At 39.4% G+C, this 13,103-nt stretch overlaps 1 protein-coding gene across 1 annotated transcript; it reads left to right on the top strand.

Moving 5' to 3' along the window:
- The first annotated feature begins 775 nt into the window (after window positions 1-775).
- metrnla (meteorin like, glial cell differentiation regulator a) lies at window positions 776-12,378 on the top strand. The gene is made up of 4 exons (XM_079636182.1): window positions 776-1,240; window positions 5,732-6,120; window positions 10,821-10,880; window positions 11,485-12,378. The coding sequence occupies exons 1-4, from the start codon at window positions 1,143-1,145 to the stop codon at window positions 11,796-11,798; spliced, it is 861 nt and encodes a 286-aa protein (XP_079492308.1). The 5' UTR covers window positions 776-1,142; the 3' UTR covers window positions 11,799-12,378.
- The last annotated feature ends 725 nt before the right edge of the window (window positions 12,379-13,103 follow it).

The following is a 13,103-nucleotide window of genomic DNA, read 5'->3' as shown; positions in this document are numbered from 1 at the left end:
CTAGTTCTACACGATGTTATTATAATCACTGTTAATTTTCCATTGAATGTTTATTCATATGCCTACTGTATAGGCTTACATGCTTCCTGTTCAAACATGTAAATTCCTGTGCAAAAAAAATATATGTACTAATATTTTCATGCTGAGAATATAATTATTATTGAATAATGTTGCGTTAAACTAAAATAATGCAAAATACAAGCATTTTATATAAAAGTCAGCATGAAAAATAAGCTGGTCTTTTTCCCCATATTGTGACTTCTAGGTTTCTGTAACAAGAAAAAAATGTAGGGCGGGACTTGATTTTGTCCATGGGAAATTGATTGGATGATTGAACGGTTTTGGTTTGCTATTGCTGTGATGTCATGAGATTGTCAGGTTGTCCCGCCCTCGCGCCAGTAAACACGTCATCAGAAAAGAGAAAATAATTTTTCTGCAAGAGGGAGTGGAAGTTATTTTGATTAAAGGTTATTTGGGCACATTAATAAACAAAAAAAATATGATTTGCACGGATAAATAATTTATAATAAATACTGCAATATTCCATAACGGAAAAAAAAAGAAGAAGAAAAAACAGGAATTGTGCCTTTTGATTTCGTGTTGACAAGCAAATACAAGTATAGTCTCGCAGACTGTTGGACCCCAATGTATGTTTGCTTTGATATATTTAGAAATAAATAATGTCTCCAATGAGCCAGAAAAATTTAAGCGTCTTGAAGTACTTCTGCGCATGCGTCCTGTGTCAGTCAGCTGGCGGTGACGCGCAGAGGAATCCGAGCAGAGCCACTCATGAACTCTTGAGGAACGCGCCTCCAGTGGAGTAGAGCGCTGCTGATGACTGCGCATGCGCGTTCTTCAAAGTTCAGTGCGCGTCTCTGACTGCTGTGCTCGGATTCCTCAACGCCGTCTTCAGTTCACTCGAGTACTCACTGCGCGCGACATGAGTGAGCGAGCGAGCGCGCTTCTCGGACTTTCGGCTTTAGTTGCTCTTCTTGAGTAAATCACGGGCAAGAAAGTGAAACGATACTGAAGAAAAACACGATGTAGTGCAAATACCGACGCTGGACTGTTAAATTTCCTACTTGCAAAGCAGAGTTGTATAGTATCGCGCTGGAGGAGAAGTAGACAGCGGTGGGACAAACATGCTCTCGCCGTTCTTGGCGTATTTTCTGTCGCTTGTGTTTCTGTGTAGGATTGCGCGCTCCCAGTACTCAAGCGACCAGTGCAGCTGGAGGGGCAGGTGAGACACGCTTTAAACATTTACTTAGTATTATACAAGTGCGCCCTTATTACTCGTTTGTTAATGTAAAATTAATTTCAAATGAGTAAATTGCAGTTGGAGGGTTTAACTCTTTAAAATCTAAGATTGAATTGTTGAACTGTTTTAAATAAACCGTGAACGTTTTGATACTAAAACAAGTAGAATATCAACATTTAATCATGATTAATATTATTACAGTATGCGAAGTCTCAGTATGAGCAGTAGTAGGCTACTAGGAGCCTATCATATGTGTTATTATGTTTATGAGTTGAGTAGTTGTAACTTTGTTTTTGTTTTGTATCAGGCCCATTATTTGTAGGAGTTATATTGTTATGAGTGGTAGTGGTTGTAGCATCTGTCTGTATTAATTAACATTTTATCATTATATTCTTATTTTTTCAACTCATAATCTGGTCTGGATAGTTTAGATTTCCTTACTCAGATTTACACTGTAAAAAAATATGATCAATAGCCTAATTTATGACCACATAAGTTTTTACATTGATTTAACTCAAATGATCAAAATAAATTAAGCAATTTCTTTAATTTTTCAACTTTTTTTAGTTAAACAAGTTAAACAAGATTCAACTAATTTTTAACTCCGTTTAATGTAATTTAAGTTGAAATGACTTAAACATCCATGTTGATTGTACTTAGTGTACAGTCTTGTTATTCTGTCAGTTGAACCTCACTGGCATAACCTGAAAGCAGAAACTGTCTGATCAGTGATTCATTTTTGCTCACTGGTTTGACCTAACCCAGATTAGGCTAATCTCTTGTGTATAATATGCAAATCACTCTGTTCTTTGTTTGTTTAGAGTTGAACTTTTCTTGAGTTAATAAACTAATGCCTATACACACTCACACCGGCTGTGTTTAGTTTAATATAATCTTATTTGGTCATCTTGGCTTTTGTTTTGTTAATGTAAATGTGCAGTTGAATGTGAAATATGTTTTGATCGCCTGCAGTCGACGATAAATCTCAGTTCATGCTATAGATTTCTCTGCCACATAACTTCATCTCATAACAATGCTTGTTATTATTCCTCAACAATAGCTCTCTTCCTTCAAAAAAAAGAAGAAAAAAAAAAGAAATCCTTAAACATAACATGTTTCGGCTCTCTGCAAAGTCTTTTTACAATAAAAAAGGCTGAGTGTGCTGTACTCTGACTGTGCGGCCATAATCTGCTGTTGATTTGCCAGGTCTTAGTTCAGCCTCTCATTACGGCGGAGCTGCATTTCAAACGCTCTTAATTAAAGAGGAGCCGTTATAAATGAGGACGCGGCAGCTTGTGAGTCTGCCCCGCACATGTGTCACCCCAGGCTCCCCATGAGTTTTGGGTCCTCACCTCTCATTTTGGTGAGAGTTTAATCTGGGGCCTAAATTCATCTCTGATTGTAGAACCGCTGGAGGGTTCGGAAGCAGATGGCTCATTTTCTGCCTAACTGACACCAGGCCACAGACTCGAGGCGCAGGACCGCAGATGATCTCTAAAAGTAGAGGAGAGAGCCTTTTTGTGTGGCCATTGGACAGCGGGCAGGACTGCTGCCCGGACGTGCAGATCCTCGTCGTTCTGAGGAGTTGAAAGCGAGGGGAGGTTCAACTGCGTGACCTGCATTTGCACTTGCATGCTCCGGGTTCGGCTACTGTCTCCGCACTTGTCTGCTCCTAGGCCTGCGTGTCCTAGGAGCCATTGACTTGCGCTTCAAAAATCCTACCCACGGCAGTATGCCCAGTGTTGGATCTTGCCAAAGCGTTGGGAAAGGAGAGAAGAAAAATGAGAGACGGTTAATGTGTATGTGTGTGCGCATGCCTGCACGTGACGGGTCATGCAGCAAGCCTTGCGCGTGGGTCTTAACACCTTGTGTGAAAAGACATTAACTTCATTCTTCCTCCTCGGAGAAAAGCTTTCCTTTCATATGAGCTTCAGCTTTGGACTCGACTCTGGCGCAGACTGTTCGGAACAATCGCCCTAATGTTTGAAGTTTCCTTTGCTGTGTTTTACGTTAAAGGCCAGTGATAGAAGATCCAACCTTCCTTATTTAGGGGATTACCCTGCTGTGAGATGCCGCCATTTGCTTCAAAACAGGCTGGTTTGCTTTGTTTAATCTACGTAGTTTGTTCAAATTTACCAGCTATAAGTCCAATGTCAGAATTAGATAAGTAATACTTCACAATGTTTGATGTTTGACGACAAAACTTAGGGAACTGCCATTTTCCTTCCAGTATTTTAAGGCAACATATGATTGCTTCCAGACAGTAGCCAGAAAAATGATGCTGCCTTCTGAAATCATTAGTTTTGGCAGAATTCATGGATAAGCCAATCCCAGAATGATTGCGCTTAGTGAACACAATACCTTCATGAAGTCAAAAGGGACATGGATTATGTTTTTTAATTATATGATTGTATTTAAAGTCAATAATTGTATCCCTTAAAACTCCTCTTTGACCACCAAAATTACATATTTAAACGTTTTTTTTTTCCTTGGAAAAAAACATCTTCATGCCTTAAAATAGCTTGAATGTAACTCTACACTCTTGCGTCGTTTAGTATATGCGGTTCTATGTATATGCAAATTAGGCCTGCCAAATTGGTTGACTTGATTGGTTACGAGGTAGTTTGTGATGTCAGAAACCAGCGATTTCAAACCGCGTTTTTAAGAGTGTTTCGTTCATTGCAGTTTTAAGGAGAAAATACTCTGCAATGCTTTTGACTTGTGAATTTGCTAATGTAAATCAAACATCATAACACATATTATAAACACCACATAGATATATAGCCTAAACAACATTCAAAACTTGATTTTTCTATATTTGAACATGATTTTTTTTTATATATATATTTCATGCAGTATGGAATTTTTGATAAAAAGAGACACATTTGATTAAAAATAGACTTTTTCCCATTGATAGACCAATATGTTGGCCCATATTTTGAGTTTATCTGCTTAAGTGGTCGACCAATATATTTCCTTGGCTGACACATTGTATTGGCCAATATTTGGCTTTTTTCTGTTTGGTCATAAGTGGGACTTTTATTTTGACAACTACTGAGAACTATCATATTCACTGTAAAGTAGCTTTGCCTGAACAGATCGCACAAATCTATCAGTGCACTGGTTTCAGTGTTTACTTAGTTTTTTTTATTCTTTGTTTTTTTTTAAACTTGCAATGAAACAGAAACAGAAGTGACCGATCTTTTCTTGTGTATCGTGGCATCTGAGTGTAACAGATTATCGAAAAAGAAAAAAATGTAAGGCAGAGACTTGTTTCTATTCATCGGTTGTTGATTGGAATTTGAGATGTGGTTGTTTCAGCGATTGGAGAATTTTATGTTACGTTAAGTTATGTTATTTTGATTAAGCATTACGAAGTCACGATTGAATTGTCGACAATAAGATATATAGTAAGTGCTTGGAAAATAGACAGATAAACACTTTTTGAAACCTTTAGAAAACTTCTTGATTCTATCTTAAAGTCCCCCTGTAGTCTTTGAATCTTTGATCACCAAAATTACATAGCGTCACCTTCCTAAAATAATTGACGAAGTCATTTGAAAATGAAAATGACTTGGGCAATTATTTTAGGAAGGTGACGATATTTAAAAATTATTTCCTTGAGGATTTTTTTCACGTCTTAAAATAGCTTGAGTATAACTCTAAACCTTTTTTTCCTCATTTAGTATACGCTGTTCTATGAATATGCAAATTAGCCCTGCCTCCACTCACTCACAGCAGCTCAGAGATCCACTCGTTGACGATCACACGTTGGCTTGATTGGTTACAAGGTAGTTTGAGACGTCAGAAAACGCAGTCTTTGGTTCACTGCAGTTTTAAGGAGACAATACTCTTACTCCGCAATGGAGTTGACATGAGTTTACACATGGTTTGTCTTGGTTTTCACCACAGGGGGACTTTAAGTATAAATCAGATTCTTTTACAGATTTTTTTAATAAATTAAAACATAATTTGAATTGGTTAATTTTAAATGGATTGATTTCCAATGATTTCAGTAAATGTGATGTAGGCTAAATAAACATATTTAATGGCAGCAATTGTTATGCTTGTGTTATTTATTATCTTTAAATTAAATGGTGAGATCTTATTTATTGGCTTTATCGACCATCGCCCACACAAAATATATCCGTTAACCACTAATCTGCAATATTCAGTTTTTAATCTGTAATTTTAAAACTTTAAATTAAGTATTTGTATCATGTATATTGCCATTACATTGGCCATCAGCTGATTTAATTGGTGTGAGCTGTGTATTTTTATGCTTATTAGAATGTTAGCTTCATGTTAGCATCACAATCTATTGGAATCAGTTGTGAGTTGGAGGTTCTCGTGCGTTTTATTTGAGGTTTGCTATTTGTGGGTTGCAGCCTATGTTACTTTTGGGGTTGAGTTTCAGTTAGGATTCTGCCATTTAAAGTGGGGCTTATATCTCCTTTCTCTGCCTTCATGTAGTGGTCTGACCCATGAGGGGCACACGCGGGATGTGGAACAGGTGTACCTCCGCTGCGCCCAGGGCGTCCTGGAGTGGCTGTACCCCACAGGGGCCATCATCGTCAACCTGCGGCCAAACACATTGTCCCCGGCGGCGTCTCTTCTCTCCGTCTGCATCAAACCCTCTGCGGAGTCCAGCGGGACCCACATCTACCTGGACCGGCTGGGAAAACTGCGATTGCTCCTCCATGAGGAAGATCAGGCAGAGGGAAGAGTGCACTGTTTCAGCATCCAGGACGGGGCGCTCTTCATCGAGGCAGTGCCTCAAAAAGACATCAGCCGAAAAATCACAGCCTTCCAGTATGAGCTGGTCAACCACAGACCAGGAGCTGATCCACAGTCATTATCTGGTATGATGTTCTCTTGATCTTTAAAGACTCCCTTGACAAGCACAGTTTTCTTTCATCTGAAGGGTTTTCTCAAACGGAAAGGTTTTTTTTTTTTCTCGTCAAATTAAAGGAGTTGTATTTGGAAAAAAAATATATAAAAGAAAATGGCCTCAAAGCCAACAGACATCAGCTAAAAAGCCCAATTTTGATTTCCTGGATTCTTTGATGGAACAGTAAGAGGTTTTTTTGTGGTTTTGAAAGAAGTTTATCATGCTCAAGGCTACATTTTATTTAATCAAAAATACAGTAATAAACTAAAAAAAATCAGGTCTCTTGAGGTTACACTTAATTTCGATAGACTACTTTAGACATTCTACTGACTATAAGTAACTTTGCAACTTCATGTCAACTTATTCTACTAACCTGAACCCAAACCTTAACCAAATAGTCTACTAAAAGTCGTCTAATACTCTAGTGAGAGTTAATTGACATGAAGTTGCAAATGAATGAGAGTTAGTTGACATGTTGTTACCTAGAGTTAGTAGAATTTCTAAAGTGGACTATCAAAATAAATTGTAACCCTATTTGAATAATTTGCCAAATGTAATTTATTCCTATGATTTTCAGCATCATTACTCCAGTCTTCAGGGTCACATGATCCTTCAGAAATTATTCTAATATGATGATTTGCTGCTCAAGAAGCATTTATTATTATCAATGTAGAAAACAGTTGGTCTGCTTAATGTTTTTGTGGAAACCGTGATGCATATTTTTATGGGTTCTTTGATGAATTCTGAATTTGGAAGAGTTTCTTTTGAAATTCTATTCGATTGCTGCTTTTTTTTCCAGCAAAAAGCGTTATTACATTTCCGTGACTCCATGGTTTTTGGGTGCACGTATATGAATGCACGCAATACCAACGGTTTGTTTATTTTAAAAAGTCCACGATCCGTAGCCAATGTTTTCATGCCCAGCAACAGATAATATCTTTACCTCAGGAAACATCCACCCCTCTGTGATGCTGAGATCTGCACTCATATTTATACTGGAAAGTGATACTGATTTGAACCTTGTTTGCCGTGTGATTATACTGTGTTATTCAGGACTTGTGGGGTAGGTCTCACGCTGAGACGCCACGAGCGCCCCGTTGCTTCTATCTGCCATTTACTCCGGAAAAGCATGTTAAACATTCAGCCTGGTTTCAGAAATTAAATTTCAAGCAGTGCACCTGCTGAAACTGAATGGCCTGAAGCAAAGTAGATGCTTCATATAACAGGTCTGTTGTTCCACTCCCAAACAAAGCTAAAGTGTTTTTTCTGTGCGTTTCCTCCTCAAGGGTAACGCGTTCATAGCTGCCATGTAAATCTGTGCTCTGATAAATGGTATTTAGTTCGATTTCTGCAGACATGGATACAGTAAATCCAGAGTAACTTTAAACGGTTTCTGTATTCTGGGACTGTGGGGCATTAATGCAATTTACTATAAACCCCTTTCCTTTATATATTATAATATACTTGGAAGTAGGACGCATTGAAAATATCCTCAAAGTGTAAATACTTTGCACTTTGTGGATATTTCATACTTCTTTGTCACTGTCAATAAGTACCACCATAGAGCATTTGCGAGTTGGACAGTTTACTACGTCCAGACAATGGGCGGACAAATGTTTCTACACATGGTTTAATGTGTCCTTTATTGTCAAGCTTGTGTGTTCGCCTGCCTGTGATTTCAGCGATCTGAGCGGGTAGGTCTGTAAGGTGACCTGTTTTCCTTTTTCCGAGCTTGTGTGTTTTTTTTTCTTCTTCTCTGCGTTCACCTCGTGAATGCTGACCTGCTGTGCTGGAATTGAGTTGCTTTCCATCACTCTGGAATGCGTCTTAGACCAGCTGTTGGGAGGACATATTATCTCCATTTCTTTTTTCCCCCTACTCCCTTCCTCTTCCTCTTTTCCCCTGTCTCTCTGGCTTCCCCTCCCTCACTTTTTCCTTCATTACTTTTCGTTACGCCTCTCTGAAGTGGTTGGGATGCAGGCAGAGTGGCATATGAATCTTTTCTGCATTAGCATGGAATGCAGTGGGGGGGGGACCAGATGTAGCTGGGACAGTATCTTCCCCCTTTCACCCTGCCAGCGTGTGAAGTGGTTGTGATCCCAGCAGCGTTGCATTAATTTGGGGCAGCGAGGGCTGCTGACTCCGATGCCAGCCCATTCCTGCGGTTCCGTTTCAACTTTTTGCATGCGAGTCGCCACAAAGCTTTTTGAAAAAGGACGCAAGCGCTGGGCAGCAGTTAACGCTTCACATCAAAACTCTGCGAGGCCTAGCGTTCTGAAAGATCACCCGCTTTGAAAACTTTGGCGTTTGCCAGCTGTTGCGAAGCTGATTCCTGGATGACCTCTGGCCCTGTTGGTGATGCGACGCGCCTTGTGTTGCAACAACGGGTGACCTCTGGTCCGCTCTCCTCACCCACAGCTCCTCAACAGACATGACCGGGCCAGCTCTGCTCATACAGTATGTGAAGAGCCAGGTTCAACAGATCAGTTACTTCACCAACTTTCTTCGCTAACGCCCAATCTACGCTGGAAGCAAGCTTGATAAGCATCAAAACTAGATTGAGATTTTTCTAAACAATTATTTAGCCCACACTGTAAATGGCCATTGCTGTGCACGTACTCCAGTGATTTGTAATGGGAGCAATTTAGTTTTATAATGAGGGTTTGTGATACTTTTTTTTTTTTGCTTTACCTTTAATGACTGAAAAGATATTTATAATGTCTTTTCTTTTTTGACATTTGTCACTCTTATTTGCTACTTGCTTCCAGTATAGAGTGGGTGTCAGACGCTATATGCTTTTTACGACACTTCATAACAATATGGCAGTGGCTATTTGCATTAAGTGTAAATAGCAGATTCTATTTACACAAAGTGGAAATATCATATTTTTAGCGATAGATGCTATTTACATGGTTTTAAAAGCAATAGATTCTATTTACACTATGTATATCAGTATTTCCTTTGCAATAAGTACAAAATAGTATGCCATTTATATTTATAAATGGTGGCAGATACTATTTGCACCTCATTGTTGTATATTAAACGGTATGCAATGATAACAGAGTGTAAATTACTATATTTATTAAAATTATTAAATGGATGCCGCCTTATTGGGACAATAAAGCCCTCCCTACACCTAACCCTAACCGATAAACACTTGATTATTAAACACACGTTAGACACTTTATTTCCACTTTTTAAATATTTTTTTCATTTTTATTGAAAATAAATGGTTTCTGATCTGATATGTGATGGAAAAAGGGAGTTGAGCGAATTCGGCAAAAGGCAGATTCGAACTTGGGTCGATTTGCATCAACTTTATGCACACACCCCTACACTATTGCTACTGTTGGCAATCCAGCGTATTTCGAAATTTTTTCTTGCCCAACCAGACGTCAGTGGGCGGAGTTAACGTAAATGGCCTCTGCCAACCAGGTAAATAGTGTAAATAGACGCTCCATAACAATATACGACACTTTATAACAATTTTGTTGTACTTTACAGCTAGGGACCAGTGTATCCTTGCATCGTGATTCACTAAAAGCCAGAACACTTTGAAAAACCACATAGCAATGCTCTGTGGGCCGCCACACAAGATCCTAGCATTGCGGCAGAGTTTTGGCCAACCACCGCTCACATTTACTTCAGGAAAAATGTCATTTTGAAAATCTTTTTGAAGCCCCTCAATCTACCTGCACTAATAGACAACTAAACTGTTGTCTGGTAACTGTGGACAACGTTCTCTGACACACCTGCCCAACCCAACAGACCGTAACCCATAAACCTGTAAAACACCCATAAACCCTTCACCCAGCCGCCTGAATCAACCAGTCTCAACCAGTGGACGGCTTGAGACCCTCCAGACAAACGTGCTGGACTATATCTGCGCGTGGGGGCCGTAATGACCCCGGAGCCTGATTTATTTGGAGAGAGAAAACACGCCGATCAAAGCCGACACGGTGCTGCCAGTGTTTAGGTTTTGCTGATTGCCTTGTAGCCGTCTCAAGATTCTTCGGCGACCTGAAAGCGAGGGAGTGTTTTTCTCTTGTCATGTGTCGCTATGGGTTGTAAAATAGTACAAAGTGTTTGACGCACCCTAGGTTGTTGGCACAGGTGTAAGTGCTGTGCAGTGTTGGCTCCTCTGGATGTTTCTTTCTTTCCCTCTCTTTTCTTCACCCAGAGCTTCTAGTCCTTTCAGTCGCTGATCCATGTTTGAGTTGTTCTCAGCTGGATCTCATTTGCGTTGGGGTGTGAGGACACTGTGTGTGTTTGTCAGTGTTTTTCTAGAGGGGGAAGGGTCGAGATGTCCCCCTCCTCTCTACCAACACAACTTCCTGGTGGTTTATTACAGATGTGTTTGTTTTTTTAATGAGGAGCATTTTCTTGCAGGCCGCCCCCCACATCTCGGTTTGGTTAGAAGCCAACTAGCCGTGACAAAGTCGGCTTCTGCACGCTCAATAAATATGCAGCAGAAATTAATTATGTCTTTTGAAGGTCCAGTGTGTATTGGGAGCACGTGGCGGGTGTAGATGTAGATCTGTGTTCTGGTTTGTTAGACAGATTTCTAAAAATAACGTTACGTTTTGCACATGTGATGGTTATTTCTTGTTGCATTATCATCAAGCAGTGTGTGTGTGTTTGGTCTGATTTTGTTAATCTGTATCTCCACAGCACCCTGCCAACCCTGTACAGATACGGAGGTCCTGCTGGCCGTTTGCACCAGTGACTTTGGTAAGACGAGCCACATCTTTAAAGACATTTTTAATGTTTTTAATGATCATTAGTTAAAAATCTAAAACTAATCGTAAAGAAATTAAGTTTACAATTCAATTTTAATTAGAATTGGGAAACAATCCTAAAGCATCCTTCCCACCTGGTACTATTTAAGCTACATGAATACTGTTATCTGTCTGTCTGTCTGATCCATCTATCCGTCTGTCTGTCTGTCTGTCTGTCTGTCTCATCCATTTATCCATCCATCTGTCTGTCTAATCTCTGAATCATATCAGCCCTCATTATGTCTTTATCGAAACTTGCATTGCTTTAAAATCCTGAAAAAAAAAATCTTACAATTGTGTCTTATGCTGTTAGTATCATGATGGGCATATTTGGAACATGTTTTTAAAAAATATCTAGTTTTTGTTTTATGTTGGAATCAAAAATGTTTTATAATACAAAATGATGTTAAGAGAAAATTCCAATGTAGATCCTTCCCTATTGTGCTAGTTCAATTCTTTAAGGATTGTTTGACATGGGATATCCCGTAATGCAATCAATATGGAAAAATCCCACCAACTATGTTTGTCTTATGTAGTTTTATTTCTCTCCTCTACAGTGGCACGGGGGAATATCCTTGGTGTGGCAGAGGAAGAGGACCAGACCTCTGTTACCGTGTCCCTGAGTCGCCTATACAGACAGAAGACACAAGTGTTTGTGTCTGGGGGCGGCCGGGTCAAACGCTGGACGGGCTTTGTGAAGATGCCCAGCCAGTGCGGGGTTAAACCAGGGGACGGGGAGTTCCTCTTTACTGGGACAGTGAGATTTGGAGAGGCCTGGCTCAGTTGCGCTCCACGGTACAAAGACTTCCTTAGGGTGTATCAGGACGCACTGCAGCGAGGGACCAACCCATGTCATTTGGACACAGACTGAATTCTTTCCAGGAAACCACACGGTCCGCCCCGTCGCGAGGAACTGTGACCCTGCGAGCAGCTGTCTGTCTCTGTTTGTGTCTGCAGACAGGAGAGGTTTAGGTCCGCATAGACTGCAATATCGATGCAGAAAACCTCTCGCCTGCTGTCCCAGCATTCCCTGAGACACGACTCGCGTTCTTAAAACATCCCGCGAAAAACAACTAAAGTTGGACTTGTGTTTACTAAGCCAATGCCGAATTCTCCTGACATGTCTTAAGACTGAAATTTTCAGATTTTGTTTTTTTACTTTCTTGCGGTCACAATGTAGCAGACCTGGCTGTTGAATGTACAAAATGTGAAAAGAACATTCTGAAACGGAAGTCCCAAATGCTTTGTAAAAAGCTTGTTGTACAGTTTTGCAGTTGTTTCTATGACAGAAATATATTGAAGAAAAAGCCTGCTTTTTAATTGTAATTTTTTAAGAAAATTTGAAGTGCAATTCCTGCCTGTGTTTTGTCTTCAGGCTGTTCAATTGCAAATGTGTCTTTCCAAGGATTAAAGTTATTTTCTCTTTGGAATTAAATCATGTGTCTGTTTTTAGTTTTTTTTTTTCTCACTCACGGTCACTGTAGTTTTCACCCTAATTTATGAACTGTGTCCGAAAAATGATTAATCAGGTACTTGTTCTCTGTAGTTCTTAGGTGGTTGCTAGGCTAACCCCAAATCTGAATTCTGAATATTCTTGAGTCATTTCTGCAAAACTGTGTGAGATGACGCACTTTCACACTTTTTTTTATCAACCACCAGGGACAAATTGAAAGTCAAATTGCATAGAAAAGTAATATCACACATCTCCCCTGAAACCCCCACAATTTGAGGTATCATTCATGTATGTGTAAATGGGACTGAATTAATTGTACGCTTCAAGGGATAGTTCACACAAAAAAATTAAATTATGTCGTCATTTACTGATCCACATGTCGTTCCAAAAACATCTATGACTTTCTTTCTGAACATAAAAGAAGATATTTTGAAAGTCATTGGAGTCCAAACAACATATTTCTGGACCACTTTTCAAAAGATCTTCCTTTTGTTCCACAGAAAAAGATAGTCATACAGATTCTATTCGAAAACGGGAACAAAATCCCTTTCAAATGAGTGAAAACATTTTTAAAGTCAAACGCTTCATACAATGCAGATTGTTTCAAAAAGCAGCTTTACAGGGATAAACAGGAAAATAATGATTCAATCATAATTCAATTCTGCTGTAAATCAGCTCTAAAAAGACAATAGTAAATAATTTAGTGTTGATTCATTTCCGTTC

Source organism: Phoxinus phoxinus, assembly GCF_949152265.1.
Source record: "Phoxinus phoxinus genome assembly, chromosome: 1".
Lineage (NCBI taxonomy): Eukaryota > Metazoa > Chordata > Actinopteri > Cypriniformes > Leuciscidae > Phoxinus > Phoxinus phoxinus.
The sequence above is the reverse complement of the archived record's forward strand: the minus strand, read 5'-3'. Positions and strand labels throughout refer to the sequence as shown.

What these genes read in the sequence shown, in the direction of transcription:
- metrnla (XM_079636182.1), top strand. Translation starts at nt 1,143, where the DNA reads ATGCTCTCGCCGTTCTTGGCGTATTTTCTGTCGCTTGTGTTTCTGTGT. An exon ending in CAGTGCAGCTGGAGGGGCAG is followed by an intron (nt 1,241 to 5,731) that starts GTGAGACACGCT and finishes GCCTTCATGTAG; the next exon opens with TGGTCTGACCCATGAGGGGC. An exon ending in CGTTTGCACCAGTGACTTTG is followed by an intron (nt 10,881 to 11,484) that starts GTAAGACGAGCC and finishes TCTCCTCTACAG; the next exon opens with TGGCACGGGGGAATATCCTT.